General features: G+C 37.9%; 1 protein-coding gene and 1 long non-coding RNA gene across 4 annotated transcripts in view; one reads left to right on the forward strand and one right to left on the reverse strand.

Annotated features, from left to right (window-relative positions):
* ENPP3 (ectonucleotide pyrophosphatase/phosphodiesterase 3) overlaps positions 1-22,305 on the forward strand; it is a 54,544-nt gene extending 32,239 nt beyond the window's left edge. The window contains exons 15-25 of one of the 2 annotated variants that reach the window (XM_088140842.1): positions 1,039-1,166; positions 5,334-5,400; positions 6,203-6,290; positions 8,295-8,464; positions 8,575-8,626; positions 12,268-12,422; positions 14,873-15,011; positions 16,387-16,464; positions 17,340-17,472; positions 19,769-19,925; positions 22,046-22,305. In XM_088140842.1, the coding sequence (XP_087996968.1) occupies positions 1,039-1,166; positions 5,334-5,400; positions 6,203-6,290; positions 8,295-8,464; positions 8,575-8,626; positions 12,268-12,422; positions 14,873-15,011; positions 16,387-16,464; positions 17,340-17,472; positions 19,769-19,925; positions 22,046-22,219 (1,341 nt within the window). In that variant the 3' untranslated portion in view covers positions 22,220-22,305. The remainder of the gene's footprint in view (positions 1-1,038; positions 1,167-5,333; positions 5,401-6,202; positions 6,291-8,294; positions 8,465-8,574; positions 8,627-12,267; positions 12,423-14,872; positions 15,012-16,386; positions 16,465-17,339; positions 17,473-19,768; positions 19,926-22,045) is intronic. The other variant, XM_088140849.1, reaches the window with a different exon arrangement.
* Positions 62-24,418, reverse strand: part of LOC148217082 (uncharacterized) — a 36,352-nt gene continuing 11,995 nt past the window's right edge. The window contains exons 3-5 of one of the 2 annotated variants that reach the window (XR_015796134.1): positions 23,039-23,110; positions 2,644-2,806; positions 67-186 (exon numbers count right to left, since the gene is read on the reverse strand). This is a non-coding gene — a long non-coding RNA (uncharacterized LOC148217082). Of the gene's footprint in view, positions 187-2,643; positions 2,807-23,038; positions 23,111-24,418 lie in introns of both variants that reach the window. The other variant, XR_015796135.1, reaches the window with a different exon arrangement.

Genomic DNA, 24,418 nt, shown 5'->3' on the forward strand with positions numbered 1-24,418 from the left:
TGAGTCCTATTCGGATACCTCTAGGAGCAATTTAGATACTGCAGCAACTGAATCCAGCCCATTAGCCATTGTTCATTTCATATACAATTATATAGCATTTCTGCCCAAGGTGACGTTACAGCAGACTGACTGAAAGGGTGTCCAGGCTTCTGAATCTGTCATATTCTTTAGTTTCTTGTCCTGAATCTGAAAAAAAAATTGCACATAAATACTTAGTATGTATTCAAATTTTCAGAAAGCTTGCCATGTTTAACTTCATATCATTAGATACTGTGTCAGGTATTGTTCACTTAGGGTTTCACTGAAACCTAATTTGATCAGTGGTGCCGAATGTTTTGCATGGAAATGTATCTTACTGTCACTTTAAAGGGGAACTATTCTATGGATCGTAAAGTAAATTACAGTTTTTCCCCAGTCTTATTTTATTTATTTATTTAATTTATTTAGTAAACTTGTCCCCACCATCTCCCCACAATGGGGGACTCTGGGCGGCTTACATCAAATTAAAATCATAAATACATGATTAAAAGTTATATTACTATTGTTTCATATAACTTTCATCTGTGCTAGAAAGATGTAAAGGTGAAATTGCTAAATTGAGCCTATTTTAGAACAAGCAACCATTAAGGACTGTTACCCTGATTTCTAGAGGAAAGAAAAATATTTTAATGATCAGTGATTACCCTTTCAAGCAAGTTGAAATTTATACATTCTTAACTTGTTGCTGCTCTGAGTTTGAGAGAGTGAGATACACACACACACACACACACACCACCATACATTAATTGGCTGGACTTGTAGAGCGTTTCAGCCATATATTGGATTCATTGTGAAACAAAATAAAAAGTAATAGAACACTCCTGTATCAACTGGATGCCTGTTTATAGAGATGCTGTTGAAGTATTTACAAAAGGTCCTTTTGCAAGGAAAAAGAAGATGGAGAGCATATCCATATTTGTATTCATAGCATTGTTTTCATCTTTGATTTTTTAATTTTCTGATGCTGCAAAACTCATCATTTCACTTTGACATTTTCAGTGCCGAAAGCCAAAACAGCACTTTACAGCTTATTTGGCCAAAGACTTACCAAAGAGGCTACATTATGTTAACAATATTCGCATTGACAAAGTTAATCTTATGGTTGATCGGCAGTGGATGGCTGTGAGGTATAGTACAGAGGGCGAACTTATAGACAATGCTTAGCTTTTTATTAAATGATAAAATGGACCAGTTTTAGATATACTGTAGAAAGGCAATGATGTGTTATTTTTAATTTGTGCATTTATATATAAAATCATCTTATTATCTACTTGATTCCAAATGCTCTGAGGGTCAATGTGCTATCTTCGGTGACTGTCTGAAGCTTGCATGGAAACTCAAGCATGACAGATAAGGATAGACAAGGTCAAGACAAATGAAGAGAGTGACACTCTCTGCAAGTGATTGTACTTCTTCTCTGTTAGGATAACAGAATGATCTTGTTTTAGAAATGTTCTAAAGCCACCTGAAGCTTTATTTGTAAGTCATAACCTGTATTATTATAAGGTCCACCTTGTCTGGAAGTACTCTCTGGATTTGAATTATTAGAGGTACCTTACCTAATTTTACAGAGTCAGATTTCTGTAAGGCTGACTTGCACAAGGTTTATCCTCTGAGTTAGAGAATAATGGCAAGGCTGGCTCCTCTGGTGGGAAGGGACAGAATATAGATGTGACAGATTTTTCCCCAGTGACTCCCTGATCCCATTCTTCTGCTGTATGCTACAAAGTCCTTGAGACTGTAGTCCCACCAGGGCCTTGTCTTTGTTAATAATAAAGTTTAGGATCAGAATAATAATTAAAATATAAACAAACACTTTGGTTTTCCTCCAGCTTGCTGTTACTATAGGAAGAAGGAATGCAGGTGGGGTTACAGTCTCAAGCACTTGAACTTTGCACTCTGCTGGCCATTTCTGGGGGAATAGGCAAGTGGAAATTAGATAAACCAGAGATGGAAAACAATTTTCAGTAGCCCCAACCAAAAAGGCGAATGGTGAGAGATGCTGAAAGTTGAAAATGGGCAACATCTGTAAGACTGTACCCCTAACAATCCTTCAGTTTTCATGGTTTGCATATGGAATGTTCTCCTTGCTTGAAATCCTCTCTTTGGTCAGTTGGGCACTAGGAGACATCCTTTGCATTCAACGTAGTTTTTTAAAACTGTGTTAATTAATTTTACTTTCCTTTTTTTGTTTATTATTTTACAGGATTGTTTTTATTATTTTCTTTCAGTTATTTTGATTTCCTTGTAAACTGGTAGGAGTAGTTACAATGAAAGTGTAAATTTCCTAAATAAGTAGAGAAAGTGCTTTGTATCCATTTTTCTGCATGGAAATGCACATGTATTTCTTGTTGATAAGCCAACTGAGTAATTATGAACTAGTCCAGCCAGTTAAGAACAACTATGTTATGACATCCTATTATTTCCCCAGAATTGAGGCACTAAATTCCTTTCATTGCTTAGTAGATCCAAAAAAATAGATGCGATCATATGATTGTGCAATTGCTATATAAATCACCATGTGTGCTATAATAGTGAAGTTTCATAATGCAAGAGCATTTATTGGATAAATCTCAGATAAGTATCTCTTCCATGTACACCAACCTTATATATTTCATATTTTTGGAGCATAGTGCCTGTCATCTCCCATCCAGCAAGACCATTGGGAAAGGCTGTTATATTGGCATCCTGTTAATGTTATAGCTGTGATTTATTTCTGGAGATTGTTGCTGAAGGTAAAACCAGCTATTCCATAAAGGATTTGACCCTTGGTGAAAAAAAAAAATCCCAAAGAAATTAGAGAAAGCAAATTATGTTCTGCATTATTTCATTTAATAATTGAAACCTTGATAAGCCTATATTATATACAAAAGGCTGTTATGACTACATTCAGAACAAGTTGCAAGTGCAGCAAAATTTAAAACAGGGCATTCAATACCACCTGAAAAATAAGTGTCACCCACCCTAAACAGAATAGATGTTTCTCTCTACAAATCAAAACATGGAAGGGCTAATCTGTCTGTTTCTTGGTCTGTACTGTACTGTACTTTGTTGTTTTTGTAATCCTTGTGTAGGCTTCACTTTTTTTTAAGGACATTTATCCTCATTATCTGTCTATTGCAGTAGTCTTAGCTCTGTAAAGTCCACATTCTTATTTATTACTGTATGTAACTTTTCATTACAATATTGATGCACTACATTTCTCCCTTTTATCTTGCTTAGAGCATTCCCTTCAGTTGCATGGTTTAGATCAGTGTTTCTCAACCTTGGCAACTTTAAGATGGGTGGACTTCGACTCCCAGAACTCCCCAGCCAGCCAGGCTGGCTGGGGAATTCTGGGAGTCGAAGTCCACCCATCTTAAAGTTGCCAAGGTTGAGAAACACTGGTTTAGATTGTAACTGGTTTAGATTGGTATGCTTGCAATCTGACAATTACATTCCCAAAGGAAATGTTATCATGAAGTTTGAATAACTTATACAGCATATAGTTGTCTTAGTTTGTCCCAGATTTCCTTTCCTGAAGTTGAATCAACTTACAGTTTCTCAAATTCAACTTCAGAGCAGTCCGGCTTTTCATATAATGCCTCCATCTGAATATCTAACACCTCTTTTTCCCCTGCATTGGGCCCTGTGGTAGAGTTGCGTTTAGAATTTGTGATTTAGGAACTGAGTCTCTTAGCTGGTCTGGCCCATTATTTCATTTGCTTCTAAGTCCTGCTGAGATTGGTACTCCTCTTTCACATACTGCCCCATAGGCCAGTACTGACAGCACCGTTGCCTGCATCTACATCCAGAAGTGATTTTAGATTTTAAAAGATCAGGTACACCTCCACCTCCATCTACAGTATATAGTGGTACAGACAAGTTGCCATCCTGTATTGTTTGCTTATAGAATGTCTCCAAGAAGAGAGGCAGAGAACCTTTTGGAGTTGGAAGACCAGATTAGGAGCCCCATGTTGCAACTGATGGGTAGGACCAAGAAATTACCCAACACACTCACCCACACACCCAGTCACAAGTTCAGTTTAATTTTCCATCAGTAATCAGAATTACTGCAAAGAATATGTGATCCTAGGGAAGAGGGTGGGGGAGATATCCTGCGTCTCTCCTACTATTCACACTAGGAAAACATTGCTCTCTAATGCCATCCTAATTATGATTGAGCTGGGGAAGAAAGTGATCAAGACTCACTCTCTTCATGCACACTAGACAATTGGGCAGTGGTGGTACATGTCATGCCATGTCATTGAGCTATCAGGGCAAGTGGCTGACATAGACTTCAGTTTTGGACTGTAGAAAAGACCAGCCCTCCCCTTTTTTTAAGCTTTTCAAGAACAAAATTACCAAGTTTATTATTTGTTCACTACTCAGTCTTAAAATGACAGGTTGATAAATGATCAACAATGTCTGGAATTTAGGGGGGGGGAAAACCCTAAAGTCCCATCTGGTAGTTCTTCTAGTTTCCAGATTACAATCCAAGAAGCTGAGTAAATATAAAACATTTCCAATAAATCTCTCTTTTTGGTGTGAATCACTATTATTCTGTTAGAGCCTTTTAAGTAGAAGTTCAGTGAGTAAGCTAAATTTTCAGGGAAATGCAGTTAGTCAAAATATGAAGACATGTCTCTTTAGTACCACAGAGGAAAAGAATGAAAGATAATTATTTGGAAAAAAAAATCTATTCTGAAGTATAGAAATTATTTAATGACATCTAAATTATTTTAACTGGAGATGAGAGATGGGAGTCAAGAGCTTTATGACTCATGACAATCCTTTATCTGCCAACATGTTTCCTGGATGCACCACTGGTATAGGGGTAATTCTTTTCTCAAGGAATGGCAGGTACATATGTTACATACCCATATATGTGTGCCTGGGTAGCCAGTGTGGTACAGTGGTATAAGTGTAAAGAAGTGTGATATGAAGCCAACCATTCTAGAGAGATTGTCCCATTTGTTTCTCCATCAGCTGATACATTAACAACACTATTTCTTTTGCTTGAAAGGATTCTAGCCAATCAGGAATTATGTAGTAAATGTATGATACCACAGTGCTATGGAGAGAATTTGATTTACTGAGACCAGATAAATCACATTCATAGGGCATTTCTGAATAGATGAGATATTTCATGTAATAGCTTCTTTGAAACAATGACAATGACTAATAATTGCTGAAGAAAACATGTTCATTGCATTGATTGAAAAACAGGCCTTCTTTGGACATAGCTTTAATTTGGAAAACGTAGTATTTCTAATTGACTGCTACATGTTCATTCAATGTATATGTGTTTTTAGGAGTAAAAGTTATAAATATTGTGAAGGTGGTGCCCATGGCTATGACAATGAATTCAAAAGTATGGAGGTAAGAGATTTGTTGATTGCCTTTCCTCTCTGTTTCTTTCTGTGTCACATTGGTTCTGCTCAAAAGGATTGCCCAATTCTCAGAAACAGCTAATCAGAGTGATCGGAGGAGTAAATAAATGGTTAAGGGGAAATTAGCTTGTGTGAGTGACAGCATGATCAACTAAATCAGAGATGAATCATATCTGGCTTACAACAGTTCTTCATGAAGGTCCACAATTCCTTGAGAACTTGATCTTCCCCCCTCTTGCTGTGGAGTTGTACCTAAAAGTGCTGGCCATTTTGATACTTGATGGGGATGGGCTAAGAAAATATCTAGACAATAATGGAGGTAAATGTCAGCAGTAGGTTCTCTGGCCTTGCCTGTTTTTGTCATATGCCTAGGCCTCAGGCTGAAAAGCTCCTTTCCCTGTGCTTAAGACAGTATTTCTATTGAATGTGATCCCATTAACTCTTTTGAAACTTTCAGTAGAAAACCAGCCCAAGCATTTCTCTATGCCCAAGCAAAAGTTTTATGCTAAAACCCAATGTAGCTATTGCAAGGTTTATATTATAGAGGTCATGGTATTCTAAGTAGATCCCCAAGCAAATTGTGCATTTTGCTGGGTGACCTCATTGGTAAAGGAGAAGGAATTAGCTGAAGGTTTTACACTAGCTGAAAGCTTTTAATTACATATCAACTATCTGAAATTAACAGTATTTATATCTTAAATTTTTAAAAAATGTTACATGGGCTTTATTTATGAAAAACAAAAATAGAAACTGGAAGCCATTTAGTAAATCTGTTTTGTGTTATTGTCCAGGCTATCTTTGTAGCACATGGGCCAGGCTTTAAGGAAAAAACTGAGGTGAAATCTTTTGAAAACATTGAAATTTACAACTTAATGTGTGGTGAGTATGAACTAGACCTTGACTAATTTGCATCTGATATTTTTTTAAAAGCAAAATGGAAACCTAATTAACTGAACGAAGAAACATAGAATTTTTACATGAAACACACTACATAAAGAATTATATGAGACAAAACACATGTAAAGAATGGAATAGCACAATAACTGTTTGGCAGTTGGACCATAGTTAATAAATAGTAGTTATTTATTAATTATAGTGACGGTCCATCTTTCTGGTATAGCGGAACTGAGAAACTATATATGTATGATTTGCAAATGTAGCAAGGCTACATTTTTGTTCTACATTGATTCTACATTGATGAATCGTAGAAAATTAACAAAATACATTTTTCAAAAGCTATAATTCACAATTCACCTTCTATGTTTGGAAACCAGGATGGAATCCCACCACATTCTTGAACCTAAGGCTGTTTACCTCATATTCATATCTAATTAAGAAGAATCACATTTTTAATATAAAAAGTTCTAGATGGGATGTATCTCTCAGGTTTAGGGAGTCAACCTTGGGTAGGAAAACATTTCCTTACCTTATGCATAAGCAGCCCATTTCAAGACATGCCTTGAAGTGTTATTGTCAAAGCTGTTGTGTGTTTTTTGTTCTTCCCCTGTAAGCAAACTTATTACATGCGTGCTGTACTGCTGCCTTTTCTTTGTCTGAACCAGTCCTCCACATCAGTTCTCTTTTTCTGAAGAAACTGACATTGGATACATGGAACATAACAATATGCCTACTTTACATGCAAAGGGTTCAGTCCCTGGAAGTGGAGTACCCAAAGTAGAATGGCCTCTAGTAAAGAAAACAAGATGGCTCCCTCACCTCAGATTATGTAGCATGAGACCAGAGCATATCTGGAGTGCAGTAGTCATAACACATCCAGGCATTAAGTCAAATCAATTTTTTTAAAATAGAAAAAAAAAAAAAAGCAGCAGTCGCCCAGAGCCAGTGCACCCCGTGACCCACTGGAGCACATCAACATAAACTTTGACCATGTGTGGGCAGGGGACGGGAGTGGGATAGTAAAGGGTCACTCAAAAGATTTTCATCTGCAAATGGAATATCTAGCTGTTGGGCATGCTCCATTCTCAGTTGAGAGCACAGATAGGCCACTTAAGCACTCTTGGGAATATTGTTCTTAGGTACATCTTTACAGCGTTTGTTTAGAGAATGGTCTTTTTGTAACTGCAACTATCCTGGGCATGCCTCCTCCCTTCCAAAAGTAGTTTTGCAGTAAAACTTTACAATGGCAGGTTTTCCATCATAAAAAGTTCTATAACTTCCTTTCTGTTGATTTTTTTAGCAATATCAGATTTTACTAACAATCAGAATAAGAGCAATTGCTGAGGAAATGTGTCTGATGAGTCACTATCATATCTATTGACCAGAGGTTCTCCAGCTCCATCCAACTCATCCATTGCTGACATCAGGGTTGGGGGCTATGGGGCATAAAATGTAGAAACTACTTCATACAGGCCTGCAAATCTGCTTTTTAACTAAAAGATTGCTCTGTCTGGTGTTGTAAAGAATACATTCACTCTGAATTGGTCCTTTGCATATGTTTGTCTTTGATCCTCACAAACATCATTGTGAAATTTCTTCAGCCATGTCAATGTTGAAATTGCTGAGATATATCCTAAGACTGGGCCATTACACCAGCACTGTAATACATGAAGTTGTACTGAGTCCTGGCACCTTGCAAATCATTAAGAAAGCCCTGAAGAAGCCCTGCAACTTGCTTAGTTCAGTTTGTGACAACTGTAACAATTTTGAAATACAGCCAATACAAGTCCAACATTGTTGTGAGCAGCACAGTCCAAAAGACCATGTGGCATTTCTCCATTTGAGATTCCAGAGCTCATGCTTCTTTATGTAATTCTTCTTTCCCAGTTCAAACCTCAAATATCAGAACCTTGAAGGACATTCAAGCATCTGCTTGAAGAAAGTCTTTGATGCACAGTAGAAAAACTGTATTTTTTTCTATCACAGATCTCCTGAAAATTAAACCTGCTCCAAACAATGGAACACATGGAAGCTTGAATCACCTCCTCAAAACTCCTTTCTACAATCCATCCCCAGCAGAAGAACAGTCTTCTCCTCTTTTGTGCCCTTTTGGCTCCTTGCCTAGTCCAGATGTTTCAGGGTGTACATGCAGCTCAGTAAGTTCTCAGCAAGACATGTGTGCTTTTGGTCCAGTGTGTTTTTAATCAGAGCTGCCTATTTAAGCTTGATCTTTCTTTTGAATTTTGACAAATTTGTGTATTTGCAGATAACAGATTTAGAAGCAGTGAATGAAAAGTTAAACCTCAACAATCAAGCAAGTAAGTCTACTACAGCTCTACTCCTAATTACTGAAAAGTTTCAAGGGTTCCAGCACTCATTTGGGATTCAGTTTTCTTAGAAGAGATTTTATTCAGATATATAAATTTAACAAATATATACATGTGTTACATAAATTTAACTATATAAATTTAAGAAATAAAGGTATATAAATTTAACATACACAAACACACACACACAAACTGATCATGAGCTCTGCAGATTAACATTCCAGCAGATTCTTGATCCCTATCAGAATTCTAGGAGAATACAAAGTTAGTTTTGTTCAGGCTCAGGTCCACCTCCTATATACACAGACTCCACTATTCCCCTCAGAACATCAGCAACCATTCATTTGTGGAAAGTGAAAAAAAAAAAAAGGAATCATCCCTCATGCCAGCAACTTGTGACATTTTCAACCTGGAGTGACATCTTTTTGTACCTCCAATGGTGCGACTGCTGGCATTGTGACATCACCAGAAAGGTCACCAGAACAGATAAGAATAACGTTTCTAGACTTGTTTTTAAAAATGTGTGGGATTTAAGATGAATTAACCTTTCCAAACCTTTCCAAAGCAAAATAAATGGGGACTGAAAATATCTCTCCATCCCCTTCTAAGAAAAATATCTCCCCCCCTTCTGGGGGACACAAGTGGGGTACAGACTGTGGGCCACAAGTTGTCCTCCCCAACCTATGCCTTCTTGGCCATTTTAGTGCCCACTGAGACATGTTACCAGAATGTTACCATGTAGAGGCTGCCTCTTTTCATGTTTTAAGAGCAATTTCCTCAGGGAATCCATACTGACAATTCTAAGTCAAAAATTATATTGGGGAGGAATCATCTCAAATACCTCTATCCTTTATCAATTAGAAATAAGCTATAAATGGGAATTGAAGCCCCAGATATATATGCTTCAAAATAAATAGCAACAGTCTGAGCATCATTGCCCATCTTGTGCATATTCTAACTAGTAGCTGGTCTTTGCTATTTTCCTTTCTGTCCATTGACAGAAGTAGTTAGGAACAGCAGGATTTGAGGACAGAGAGAAACCCTATCCTGACATTACCAGCTCAGTAATGGCAATATTGTAAGTGGTGCTGTAGGAAAGAGCATTATGCAGTCAGGAAGTGGCATCAAAGGGCACCACTAGGTGGCTGCATTAAAGTGCTTTCCTCCAGTTCATGAGCTGGCAGAAATGCATGCTGACATTCTATGCACTGCCCTTGTAGCCCAGCTCTCTTCTGCCTTAGTAATGAGGTTGGAGAATGGTGCTGACCTTAACAGTTTTAATGTGGGACTAGTAAAGGAAAGCAATTGGTGGATTCCCTTGTCTTCCTTCCCCCGCCCCCCACAAGCATCATTTGCCAATAGAAGAGCCAAACACCACTTGCTTTTCTTAACATGGGGCTGGGTGAGTATAGGTGGATCCTTTGAATGGCAGATTTAACAATCTGTCAAGTTGCTTGACTAACAGGATACAGGTGCGGAGATGTTACCTGCCAGTTGGTCTTTTCCCTGTAAGCTTTTGAAAGACACTAAACCCATGTTGAAATGGATCAAGGGTGCAGAGGAGCAGTCCAGGGTGAGGCAGGAGGAAGTCTGTGGCAGGAAAGTTCTTAACTGTTGTGAGAATGCTTCACCCTATGACATGTCAGTTAGGTGATAGGCACAGAGGAGGAGTACAGGTCAAAATGGGAGGGAATGCTTATTTATTTCTTTATCCGTCCATCCACTCATCCATCCAATTTACATGCACCCCCAACCCACAAAATGTGACTCTTGGTAGCTAATTTAGGATTAAAAAACAAAACAAGATAATAAACCACAAGAACATAATATAAAACAATACACGCTGAGGCCAAAAACCACAACATATTCAGAATCCTAAACCATTTTCCACACAGGATTATTCAGCAGCCTAACCCAGTGCTCAGAAGAAGAAGCAAACTCTTTAAGTCCTGCAGATGCAGAAGATTTGGTTGGGGCCATCCAAATCTTGGGAAACATGATGTTCCAAAGGGCAGGCATTACAATGGAGAAGCCACATGTCTTAGGTCCCGTTAGATGGCATTCTGAGAGCTGAGGTCCATACATCTTAAAGTTGCCAAGTTTGAGAAACACTGCTATAGACAGTCCCCAGGTTATGCAAGACCTAAGTTAATGTAAATTCTGCTGTACGCAAGGAATGTAAACTATAGTGGTTTTTAAAGTGGGTTGTATTTAGATCTAAGGTGGGTTTCCAAAAGAGGCATCACCATCTGGGCGGAAGTTCTTTGTTTATTAGAGCATGAGACAGAGCAGTATTCCTTGAACTTTTTGCTCTCAGGATTCTTCCCACTTTTAAAAATTATGGAGGATCTCAAAAGAGCTTTTGTTTGTATGGGATATATTTACCATAGGACAGGAAGGCCTGGCGCGATATGGTTCATGGGGTCATGAAGAGTCGGCCACAACTTAATGACTGAACAACAACAACAACAACATATTTACCATGTTAAAAATTAAGATTGATGCATTTGTAGAATATTTATTTATTGAATCATGTAAAAATAACAATATTAAACCTATTAGATGTTAACATAAATAAAACTTTTTTTTTCATGAAAAAACCCTATATTTTTTAACAAATAAAAATAACAATCATAAGAGTGGCATTGTTTTAAATTTTTGCAAATATCTTCAATATCTGGCAAATAATTTTGATTTCACAGATTCCTGAGAGGGTCTTGGGAGACCCCAAGGTGTCCTTGGACCACACTTTAAGAAACACTGCTATAGACAGTCCCCAGGTTATGCAAGACCTAAGTTAATGTAAATTCTACTGTATGCAAGGAGACTATAGGGGTTTTTAAAGTGGGTTGTATTTGGATAAAATGAATATATGAAGTAGAGGGAAACAGCTGCAGATACAGGCAGATGCATGCACATAAACACATTCACAGATTGATAGTTTCTCCTATACACATACAATTACAAGCTCCTTTTCCTCTGCAAACAGTTTGGTGAACTCTGCATGGCTAAGCGTCAGAACTATTCTGCAAAAACTGGTAACAAGTAGAATGTAATATGATTATTTCATTCTTCCTTTTGACATTCCCCTGGACTTCATAATCATGAAAATTATGTGTATGCTTTTCATACTCATAAGGGACATATCTCTCTGTATAGTTCTGATGATCTACCAGTAAATCAAAGGAATAAATGCAGGCAGTTTTATATATATTAGGACTGTAACCAAGGTATTCATCACTCCAATATCTATGTTCCCCTTCCGGCCCGCCACTTAAATTCTGTCATCACTGCTGATAGGAGCTTTGCTTCCAAATCAAATAGCAGCTTGGTGAGGTTTTGTTGTTGTTGGTGCTTCAACTATTTTCCTTTAAATGCTTGCAATTTCAAATGGTGTATTGGAGATGTAGAGTTTGGCTGGACATGTTGAGTTAGAAGTAGCCAACATTCTGGCATTGCATAGGCCAGGAAAAATCCAAAACCAGGTTTTAAATGGGCAACTTTCCAATTGTTTTGTTCTTTCCAATAGATTGAAAGGAAAAATCTTGAATGAGCAAATATATTTCATAATAACTGTGGAAAGGATTGTATTCAGTTAATGTGGAACTCCATAATTATGGTTTATATTCTAGAAATGGAGGCTGAAGCTCATAATTTGCCTTACGGTAGACCCCAGGTTCTACAGAAGCACAGCAAGTATTGCCTCCTTCACCAAACTAAATATGTGAGTGCATATAGTCAAGACATCTGGATGCCACTATGGAGTTCATATACTGTCAGCAAATCAGTAAGTTTTCAGATTTATTTACTTTTTGTAATAAAATGACAGTAATTTTGTAATAAAATGAGAGAAGGGAGGAGGTCAAAGTGGTGGAAGCCTGCGATACAGCCAAAGATGGAGAGGTTTTTATGACCTTTACAATAACATCTTCCTTACTGTCTACTGATGGTTGCAATGCTTTTGGCAGTCAAAACACGCTGTTTCTCTATCATCCCACAGCAATTTGCCTCAGAATAGATTCATCAATCCATAGTTACAAAATGTTTGTGCAGTCTATGCAGAGAAAGGGGTATGGCAAAGAGGATCTGAAGAGGGGTAGATGCAGAGCTGGAGATGGAGGTCCATAAACAACATCAAGTACAGGGCATTCTTCATATTGCTGCAGAACATGGGCAAATTTATTTCTGGAAAAAAATCTCAACAGACAGCATCATGTTTATAAGTAGCCTTCTTGTCTAGTTATATACTGAATTACAGACAGTTCAGAAACCAAACCCTAGATTTCTCAGTCTCAGAGTGGGATGCCAGAAATGACTGATCGTTATGTTCAGAAGGGAGGAGGTCAAAGTGGTGGAAGCCTGCGATACAGCCAAAGATGGAGAGGTTTTTATGACCTTTACAATAACATCTTCCTTACTGTCTACTGATGGTTGCAATGCTTTTGGCAGTCAAAACACGCTGTTTCTCTATCACAGCAATTTGCCTCAGAATAGATTCATCAATCCATAGTTACAAAATGTTTGAAAAAAGGCTTTTTTCCCCATTAAATCTATTTTTACTCTAGTGGTACTAATAAATTATGTTTCTTTATGTGAATGTTTCAGTTACGTTTCAGTTTCAAATGCTGAATACGGAGCACACCTGAAAAAGTATTATATTGGTGTTATTTCAATTGATTCTCCATGCTTTGAAATACGCTATATTTAAATTCAATTACACAGAGATTATATGACACAGTCCTGTCATCTTCTCAACTACAGAGGATCAAACCTGTAGGTCTTTTTCCAGCACTCTTCTTTCAGACAGGAAACTCCCAGCTTTGAATTCTGTTCCTTTTAGCCAAAAATCAATTTCTCTTTGCCAATTTCCCTCAGGTCATACCTGTCAAACTTATTTTCTCTTGAACTGTCCAATTGTGTTCTTTCTGGGCCTTCTAACTGCAGTCTACATTTACTGAGCCTTTGACCAATCTAAACTGTATTTTTTTTTTCTGCCTCCTACTCATTTTCAAAGCTTCAGCTTGAGGCCCCCCCTTCCACAGCAAAGAGTGCCAAGATAGCTATAGTCTCCAGTATATCACAGAGTGGAAAAACACTGACATAAACAAATACAACATTTATTCACATATAAACATGTATTTCATGATAGGTACAATTGTTTTACAGTGCCTTAAAAAAATAAAGTGATACCAGGACAAAATGCAGAAATAAAACTGAATAGACAAACTGATATTTATGTGTTCTGATGCAACACTGACCAGTAAGAATATTAAAATGTATTGAATGATAACAATGACAATGGCTATTTGCACATAACATGCTATGCTATGAATTGCCTAACCTGACTTTTGATAAACCATCATTTGCTTGGTTTATACAACACACCAAACCATAAGTCATTACAAACTGCACTGGTTAGGTTTAAGCAACATGGTAAGTTTATGCATGAGCCAAGCGCATTGTAGAGTCCCAGCCTACGGAGCAAAATACGAGAAATGAGACACTGCCATGGCTACGTTGGCATGGATGAGAATGCAGTGAGCTATTTCAGTGTAGCTGCTCTTCATGAATATAGTTGTATATGGTGGTGCTCTTGCAGGCAGAGATCAATGGTTGCCTTTGGATGAGTGGCTAATACAGCCCAGCAGAAGCCAGTGACGTGACCATTGCACACATTTAGTAGTACAGCACTAGCTGCGTCATCAACTTTCTCCCACTCCAAGATGGACCTCTTCCTTTGGTGCACTCTCTCTGTCCACCTTCTTATGCATATATATCATGATTCATCATCAGGGTTATAATGCATGTATCTGTTCCGAATATGAGTATTCTGTCTCTGATGAGTCACAACTTGATTTTTGTCTATTACAGTCAGACAAGCTTTGCTTTAAAGAAAACCAAGGGATTATGGCTTGGCTAAGATATTAGTGATCTCAAACGCAACCCCTTTGGGCCTGTTTCCTCAGTTTTGTCATGGGGTCAGAACAAAGCTGTGAGGTTTTTCTCCCCCCCTCCCTTCCACCTGTGTATTATGGAATGCTAAAGAATAAGGGATAAACTGACTGGATACATATGAGAGTGAGGGGCAGGAAGTCCATTTCTATTTTCAGCACTGCCATGCTTCATTATAAAAATAGGAAAAGAAAAAATCAAGGGAAGCCAGGCTAGGAAGTCTCAAAACCTAAGGTTAGCCACGGCTGTGGGTGTAATGCTCTCTTTTACCCTCTTCTCTTCCAGCTGGTTAATGCACCTTCTGTTCCTCCCACTGCTCCAGACTGTCTGCGGCTTGATGTTCGAATCCCTGCAGCTCAGAGCCAAAACTGCTCCTTCTACCAGCCAGACATGAGTATCACCCACGGCTTCCTCTACCCTCCCAGTCAGTAGTACTGTTCTTTATATAGAAAGAGCATAATGTTTTAATCAGCTGGATGTGGCTGAGTGTTTAAACATATACATAGCACTAAACCCCAGGATAAGCGTGGCATTCGGAGGGAGGGGGGGAGAAAGACAAGTACAGAAGAAAACATTTCAGTGGTGTTTCTTGCCTGTAAGAAGAAGGGCTATATAATATAACCATTGCATTTTGTAGGGCCAGACCGCAGGGTCTTGTGAGTCGCATTTCTAAATATTTTTGTTCCACAGATTTGCATTTAAAGTGAGTAAGACCGGAAGGTGCTGCAAGAAAGACTGCCTTATAAAATAAACTAGAAATATAAATAGCAGCAAGAAGAAGAACATATGGAAGTATTAGGAGGGTCAGGTCTTATCTTTTCAATTCCCCTTGCCCTATTCTTAGCAATGAGGCAGTTAGGAACTTAAGATTCTAAACTTCATAGTCTTATGCTCATGTTCTTCATTTCTTGATTTCAGTGTACTGAACAGATTTGAATTACAGAATGTTTGCATGTATATCGAGTTGAAATGTGGTTGCTTACATTCCTAAGAGGGTACATGATAGCAATAAAACATATGGGTGGCCATATAAATTCAATGAATGAATGAATGAATGAAATGCTTAGCAAATGGTTCAAGATTGAGCAGGGAGCAACACAAGGGTGTCTGATGGCCCCTCAGTTGTTTACTGATGGATGAAATTATTTTTCATGTTTGTGATGATGTTAGAGGTGTGTTTGTTGGGAATATAAATGTGTGCCCATATTTGTGTGCATTTGATGCCATGTTGTCAGCTGAGAGCCTAAATTATTTGTAGCAAATTTTGGATAGGTTCTATGATGCAATGAGGAATACGAATTGAAAATTAATGTTTTGAAGATCAATACAGTTGTGTTTAAGAAGGAAAGTAGAGTGCATAATGCACATTATACATAAAAGGCTAAAAACTAGAGCAAGTAGATGAATTTGAAAGAAAGAAAATAGCTGAGAACAGAATATCTTACAAAATGTACTATGGAAAAGCTGGAACTCTGAAACCTCCACTCTGCAATGTTTGTTGCAGGTTGGCATCATTATATCGTGTTGTATTTGACTTCTTGTTGAGTGGGGTGCAGGATGCATTTAAATATTACATAAGTAAAATCTTCAGCATTATAATTGAAATAGTATTCAGCTAAAAAGAATGTGTGCTTTTGATTTCTTTTTCACTATTCATGTCATGACCATCTTGCTGTTCGTCACCGAAGACAAATTCCTTGTGTATATTTTATACTTGGTCATTAAAGTATTTGTATTGTATTGTATTGTATTGTATTGTATTGTATTGTATTGTATTAATCCATACTTTCCCCCCACAGACTTCAGCTCATCTATCCTTGAGCAGTATGATGCTCTAGTTACTAGCAACATTGTTCCTATGTACAAAGAATTTAAAAGTAAGTTCTGATAATTTTGGCATGATACTGCATTATTTAACAAAGAATTAATGCTTTTTCATACCATGTTTCTCATCTCCAATAGCTCCCTTGACTTAATCTTCTTTTTGTTTTTTTTGTAAGAGAACACATGTTCCATGTCCCTTGGTGGAACAATATTGAATTTGTTATTTTTGTTGTTATTTTTTTGTTGTTATTGTTATTTCAGTTTAGACTCCAGAATGAATCTAGGCAGTTTACAACATAACAGGCATAATAAAATACAATTTGAAGAAGACGAAGAAGAAGAAAACATAAATAAAGAACAAGTAAAAGCAGAGAACAAGATGACAAACTATCCAACAACCCAGAAACGTATACAAACATTCATCAGGCACATTCTCCAATAAAAAACGAGTATTTTACCATTAACGTTTCTCTGACTTAAAGAGAACAAGGCAGCCATTGTCAGTGATTTTTGTGGAATCTCCTTTAAGAAAGTGCACATCAATATACTTTGCTAATACCTTTTGCGCCAGGGAAATAGTGAGGCCAATTGAGCCCTACCACTGAGCAGGCTGAGAGCTGCCTCAGGTAGCAGATGCTGCGAAGAGCCATGGAAGCAAGGAGCCGAAGGTGGCTTTGTTGCAGCATCTCCATTCCAGATATAAATGGGAGGTCCAATTTCAGCCAGATTCACAAAAGCTAAAGACTAGGCCTGTGATCAGATCCAATACTCAACTTTTGTTTTATGGCTTAAAAATGAGAGTGTAAGTTTTGAGGAAACACTGAGGACATATATTAACGTTCCCATCGCTTCTCTATCAACATAATAGAGGCAATGGAAAATGGACATGCATGCATTTGATTCTGTCTTGCTGTGCTCCTAATTGCAGGATTGTGGGATTACTTCCATGGGACCCTACTTCCAAAATATGCCTCGGAGAGAAATGGACTAAATGTGATCAGCGGCCCTATTTTTGATTATAATTATGATGGGCTCTTTGATTCTCGTGACATAATCACACAGTAAGTAAATTTAAAAGGAAACTAGCTTAAAGGTAAACCAATGTTTTAATTTTTTCTTATTTGCTTAGAATAATTCCATATACAATGAAAATAAAAGTAGGATGTAAATGGCTGTAGCCATTTCCCCAATGAACATGACATTAGTTTACGCATCATTTCCCAGATTCTTTCATCCACGCAGTTTTACAGAATCAAGTTTACTGTTGTTAAGGCAGTAAAATTGAATGAGTTATCTTAGCCCCATGAACTAATGCTAGATAATGTAGTTTGCATATTCTGAAAGGAACTGATGAAATTTATGTTAAGTAACAGTTTTTCTGTTAATATATGAAACTATTTTTAAAAAATATAAAGAAATGTGGAAGGTTATTTGTGCTGAGCTGGACCTTTGTCCATCAGTTTCCCCAACACCATGCAGTATTGGCCAAATCAGTTTTGAGAATTACCTGCTTCTGTGGCATCATAAAAACAAACACTGTTGATAATGGTACATTAATTATATGAAGGAAGCAATATATTTTAATGGTGGCATCTTCTCTCTCTCTCAGTCTTTGGTAACCAGAATTACAGTGCATGTGTTACACTAAAGAATAACGTGGGGTGCATTGGCTTTGACTTAATGTGTTGCATGAAACCAGCCAATTATGATTCCTTTAGCAAATTGTTTCACACAGATCTTGTATGTTTATTAGCCGAGTCATTTCCATATCCATTACACAATGATTTCTTCAGGGAAAATAAGATGGTGCCAATATTTGCCATTGAAATATGTATGTATATAGTTATCTAATACCAGTGTACAATAGGAATAAGCACAAATCATTTACTTGAATAACACTATAACAATAAACAATAATTTAGTTTGGAGAAGAAACTATGTGTGTGTGTATCTGGATAAGTTCCTGTCCCTTTCCCATTCTCTGACATCTTGGTTCATAAGTCAAACCCCAACAACATACTAAGGGCTCATGATGTCATAGGAAAGTTTTTTTTCCCCCAGCACTTCAGGAGCCACATGTAAGGGAGAAGGACTAGAGAGAAGGAGTGGTGAGAAAAAGAGTAAGGGAGGGAGGGAGCATTTTTGTAGCAGAGGAAACGGAGTGGGGAGAAGATGCAGCAGCCTCCCCCATTCATTGCCCATCCAATAAGGACAAGCAGCAACAACCAGATTTAAAATTTTTTGAAGAATACTGCACAAGTTCTCTCCCGCTAACAAATGTGGGCATGAGAGGCACTTACAGACATGTGTGTATGCATATGTCTGTGTTTTGTGTGTACGTATTTGTGTGTGTGTGCATACATACCAAAACCCACACTCTAAAAAAGGGCAAAACCTGAATCAAAAAATAAATTAATATTTATGGAATCAATGCTAACTTAAAAACCAATATCACTTATTGCCTTTAAAATAAGAGGCCCCACTTATCCAAATTGGTGGGATAATATAGAAAGTGGGGAAAATGTACCAGAAAAGGCTGAAGTTCATCTTAGATCCAAGAAAGGAGGAAAAGGAAAGAAAACAATGAGCTTATGTGATTGGATGCTCAAGCATCCGGCAAGCAGTGCTTTCAAAAATACAGGTAGTCCTTGCTTAACAACCACAACTGAGATGCAAAGAAATCAACCATATTTACACACCATTCAAAAGAGACAACAAAAAGCTAAGAAGGAAACAAAAAGACCAGGGCGCATCCTCTCCAGCAGCCAATACCCAGAGGAGCAGGGACTGACACCAGACAAACAATCAAGCAGAAGACAATACCCTAATCAAGGAGAAAACCACACCCCCACCAACACTGGCAAGGCAAGATACTGTATGAAAACAGGGAGCAAACCCCACACTCACTAGCACCAATGATGTTACCTAGTCGGATAATGAAATGTCTGCAAGCAAACAACCAAGCTCAGAGCGTACCAAGGACTCCAGAGATTCTTAGACTTACTGTCCTGGCTAATACGTTATGTCAAGGTAGAGGGTCTTCCATTCACAGAAGGAAAATCTCTGCAGAATATAATAGAGGCTCCTTATGGCAAAAAAGGGAGGAAAGGAGGTGATTTCCATTCATTCCTCTTTTGACCATTAGCCTTTAGCAAGTTCCACAAACAATGTTGCATATTTCTCCAAACATATTTCTCCAAACATGACCCTGGGGATGAGAGATCTGTAGAAAATCAGTCCATCACCTTGTGAACAGAGTTTGTTAAAACCCAATAGTTTTGAACCTTTCCTAAGAGTAGGTAATTGTAAGTCCACTGAGCAGAAGGAGGCCAGCCCTTAATCAATGTTCTCTTGCAGGAATGGAACCAATACAGAGATTCCCATCCCATCCCATTACTTTGTTGTGCTGACTAGCTGTGAGGATCCAACCAACACTCCACTGAATTGTTCAGGCTCTTGGAAAGTTCTGTCTTTTATTCTTCCTCATCGTCCTGACAACTCAGAGAGTTGTGCTGTAAGTGTGGCAACACTGATTTCCAACCATCCTGCCTTGTCCCTTCACAAACTTGGGAACTTTTTATTTCCACAATGGGACCTAGCCTAATAGCATCTTCCAGGTTCTTAGCTCAGTGTGTTAATAGCTTCTTCTGAGGTTTTTAGCTCAGTGTGTTAATACAGCTTGGTGAGCTAAATACATAAATGAAAATTCATCAAGATTTCTAATCTCTTATTCATATCTCCTCTTCCTCCTTTCCTCCTCCTCCTCCTCCACTTCCTGCTCCTGCTCCTTCTTCTGTATACAAGAATAAGGATTAGAATCTGATATAAAACAGCAGCTAAGAAGCTGAAATACAAATCCGTAGTCCAAGGTTTACACTGCACTTCTGTCATGAATGCAGCAGATGGCCTTAGTCAAAACAGACACTCTTAGCCCAAGCTCTGGTCTGCAATACAGGAATGTACACTATTAAATGGAAATAAGTATACAATATGGGAAGTTTTTAATATATATATTTTAATAAGGATTACAATTGCAAATGTGTATAAATAGCTTTAGACATTCTAAAGTTGAGAATTGAGAAATATCCGGCCGTGAAAGCCTTCGACAATACATTGAGAAATATCACTTCAGTCCATTTTATCTTTCCACTTAAATCACAAACCCTGGATCCCAGTCCCCTGTTTAGTGAAGCAACTGCAATTCAAGCACCCCAGACAGATGCTTTTGGCCAATGAAGGAAAGGCCACCCCCTCTCTGGGTAACTGGTGGCACTGTCAAACTCTTCTTACTGTAAGGAAGTTTTGTGTAACATTCAGTCAGAATCTGCCTTTCTATAACTTAACTTCCTTTAATTACGATTACTATTTTATGTCTTCTGGAATGAGAGACAACCAATCCTGACATTCTTCTATATGACATCCTTTCGGATACTTGAAGAGAGCTATTATTTCCCCCTTCAGTCATCTTTTCTCAGCGCTTAACATATTCAGCTCGTGCAATTTCTCTTCATACAGTTTAGTTTCTAATCCCCAATCACATTTGTTTCCCTTCCCTGAATCTGTTCCAGTTTCTCTAAATGCTACTTAAAGTATACTGTCCAGAACAGGACACAGTGGTTTAATGTGGGTCTTGCCAAAGAAGAATTGTGTCAAATGATGACTTTCTGAAATTTGAAAATTATACCTCTGTTGATGTAGCCTGACATTGCATTTGTCTTCTTTGCAACAACATCACACTGTTGGCTCATATTCAGCTTGCATTCAAGTACTATTAAAGACTCTTTTTCACAAATATTATTGGAATAGCTGACCCTTCAACTATTAATATGAAGACCTGGTTCTGCCACCTGGCCTGGGGTGGGGTGGGAAAACCTCAAGCATGGGGATGGCTAGCCCCATAGAGGCCTTCTGTCTTCAGCCTCAGATTTTTCATCCTCTTGGTCTCTCCTTCTTCTTTTTAGTAAAGTTTTTAATTAAGGTTTTATGTATTTATATATTTTATGTTTTTAATGTTTGTTGTGAATCACCCAGAGTTCCCCCATCGGGGGGACATGGGCGGTTGAAAAATTTAAATAAATAAATAAATAAAACAATATATTTATGTAAAATTTAGAAATAACATTTTAAATGACTTTTGGGTCTGATCTATCTTGCAATATTCCTTTACTTTATTTCCCTTCTGTTTCACCTGGCCTTACAGTATGTGATAAGGCTCTTTTCTTCATTGTTCCCTTTTGTGTTTTCCATTGAAATGAATATAATTGCCAGAAAATTTGGACAATTTTTACAGAATATTTTCCCAAGCTTTCATTATGGTCTGTATAGAAATTCTGGAACTGGGACAAGGAGGACAATCTGATTTCCTCTTGTCATTTTCACTGAAGACAAAAAGTAGGGGGACGCTGTATGTCCACCAGTTGTATTAGAAAGCTCACCTAAATCTCCAACAGTATAGGCCATGTGAATCTAATAATTATCTATTAGCTCTGGGAACACACAGTAGCACCATTCCATGGAAATAGCTGATTGCTATGAAAAATCGTGACATTTTTTATCTTCAACTTAGAAGACTGGTAAGCGGCTTTGCTGCCTGCCAATGCAGATCTCAAATATTACTTTTGCTTGCTTTATCAGGACACAGTGCCAGAGACTCTGTGGGCTGAAGAAAGACTACAGGCACATACAGCACGTGTTCGTGACGTGGAGCTTCTGACTGGTCTGAATTTTTACTCCGAGCTCAAACAGCCTCTGTCTGAAACCCTTCAGTTGAAGACATTTCTGCCTGTATTTCAAACCCTTATTTATTGAATATAAATCTAGGGTTCTTCCAGAAGGATGGCTCTTAGCAACAGTGCTACTAACAATTAAAAACACAAACAAACAAACAAAAACAACCACCGTTGTGCAGCTATTCTTTTTTTCTCCTTGTTGTGTCTGTGTGCATATTAAAAAAAGATGGAGTAAATGCTGGGAAACCCCATATTGATTGCAGATGGAAGGCCCTCCTGCATGATTCTTCCAATGAGTGAGGATTTATTTATTTATTTATATTTTATTTTATTTAACAAATTTCTCCCCCGCCCATCTCCCCCCAATGTACATAGTAAAGCTTACATAGTAAAGCTTCATTCAGACATACCCTTGAGTTTGAAATACTACTTAAATTATTGAAACAGCCTATTTTAAATAACAGTGTTTTGGATTTGAAATGGGTTGTTTCACATGCAAAACAATTTGCATTTGAGATGCTTTGTACACCACTAGAACTACAGAGTCGAAATCCACAATCTGGAGGATGCCCAGATTGGAGAAAAGTGATCTATATAAGCACTCCAGTTACTTTCCTCCACCACACCTATCTCTTGGAGGTGTGGAGAGAAACTTAGAGGGATTTTTAGTAGGTAAAATACTAGGAAATTGTTAAATTCTCATATATACAACTACTCCAGTTTTCTGCTCAATTTATGACGAACCTCACTTGCTTTTCCTGATTCTGATTTATGTATCCAAATATATCTGCTATTTCTGGGTGTTTCAAGGGATTGCTGAGCATATTAATGAAATTTATTTCATAGCATCTCTCCTTTAGCACAGCCAGAATGTAATGGTGTTATATCTTCTACTCACATGAATGGTAAGCTTGATGACTCACAGCTCCATGTTAGACAGGTCTGTTCACTCCTGCTTTCTTCAACAGAGCTAGCTGGCAGACAAGAGTATACCAGTTTGCAAGATTTTACTGAAGTATGGGAGTTCACAGCTAGTAGCCTTTTCGGTTTACTAGTACAAAACAGTCTGGTTTACAATGGCAAATAATATTTTTACTGCTGCGTTGGCAAAGAATCCAGCATTGGAACTGGGTCCTTGGTTTTGTTGCCAATTAATCTCCATCTAAGATCTGGTTATTTCCTAATTAAGCCATTTAGCTGTAAAATTGGGGCTGCCTTGCTGGGCACAGTAATCCAGTTATGCTACTGAATCTGATTTGGTACAGAGTTTCTTCTGAGAATGTGTCTGAATAGTTTCCCTGCAAATATTTCAATATGGTACCAGAAAAAAAAAACCTTGAAGTTTTCAGCTCAATATGTGAAGAGCAATTATCTTTACCGTCAGTAGTCAGTTTTTCTAGCATAGCTTCTTGGAGTCCTAGGGTGAATCAACCATGAAAGTTTAATCATGGCCAGTGAATAAATTTGAAACAAGCGTATGTCATTCCAATGCAATGAAAGGACTATCTCCAAAACTTGTGAAGATTAATTACTCAGCAAGAGATTTTTATAAGGTCAACGGTGCTTGCCATATCTCTGGAGATGATAATGTTCATTGCACAATGTTATAGGCCCACATTTAGTTTTTAAAAATGGTGAAGTGACATCCCAGTGGCTTTTCAAAGGCTGTTAGATGAACATCAAAACAATATAGCGGGATCTCTGTTGGAGCTGTTTTCTAAGCAAACTTGTTACACTAGGTTGGAATGTAAAATTAATCCATATTTGCCCTTCTGCAGTAAGACCTTTCTTTGTTCATTCAAACCAGTCTTCCCAGTTTGACACTCAACAGATGTGTTGAGTCTATGTCTCTCAGAATTCCCTGCCAGCATGAATTTAAGTATCAACTTGGAGAATACTTATTTAGACAATGGATATAGATACTTTTTATACTGCTGCTACGTTTTCTTAAAACCATGACATTTTATGCTGTTTACACTCACTGATGATAACAGGAAAAACTTCCTTGCCACTAAATTCAACAAGCCCAGTCAAAATGAGGGACTTTAGACATATCTGGATTTCAGATGGGCTGGATGGAAAGTTTGCACATGACCTCCTTCTCTGACTGCCAGCACCAATCCCTTGTCCTCAACATCCCAAAGGCCATACTTCAAGAATGTATGTAGGGTTAGGATTAAGTAGGATTAGGGTAAGGTAACATGAGAACCTTCCACAAATATAATTTCTCTAGCTTAGAGGACAAGCACAAAGCTCCCAGTTACCAGGCAAATGACAA

Source organism: Python bivittatus, unplaced genomic scaffold (genome assembly GCF_059951505.1).
Source record: "Python bivittatus isolate LINGU-HERP-01145 unplaced genomic scaffold, Pbiv_v1 ctg000020_np1212, whole genome shotgun sequence".
NCBI classification, from domain to species: domain Eukaryota; kingdom Metazoa; phylum Chordata; class Lepidosauria; order Squamata; family Pythonidae; genus Python; species Python bivittatus.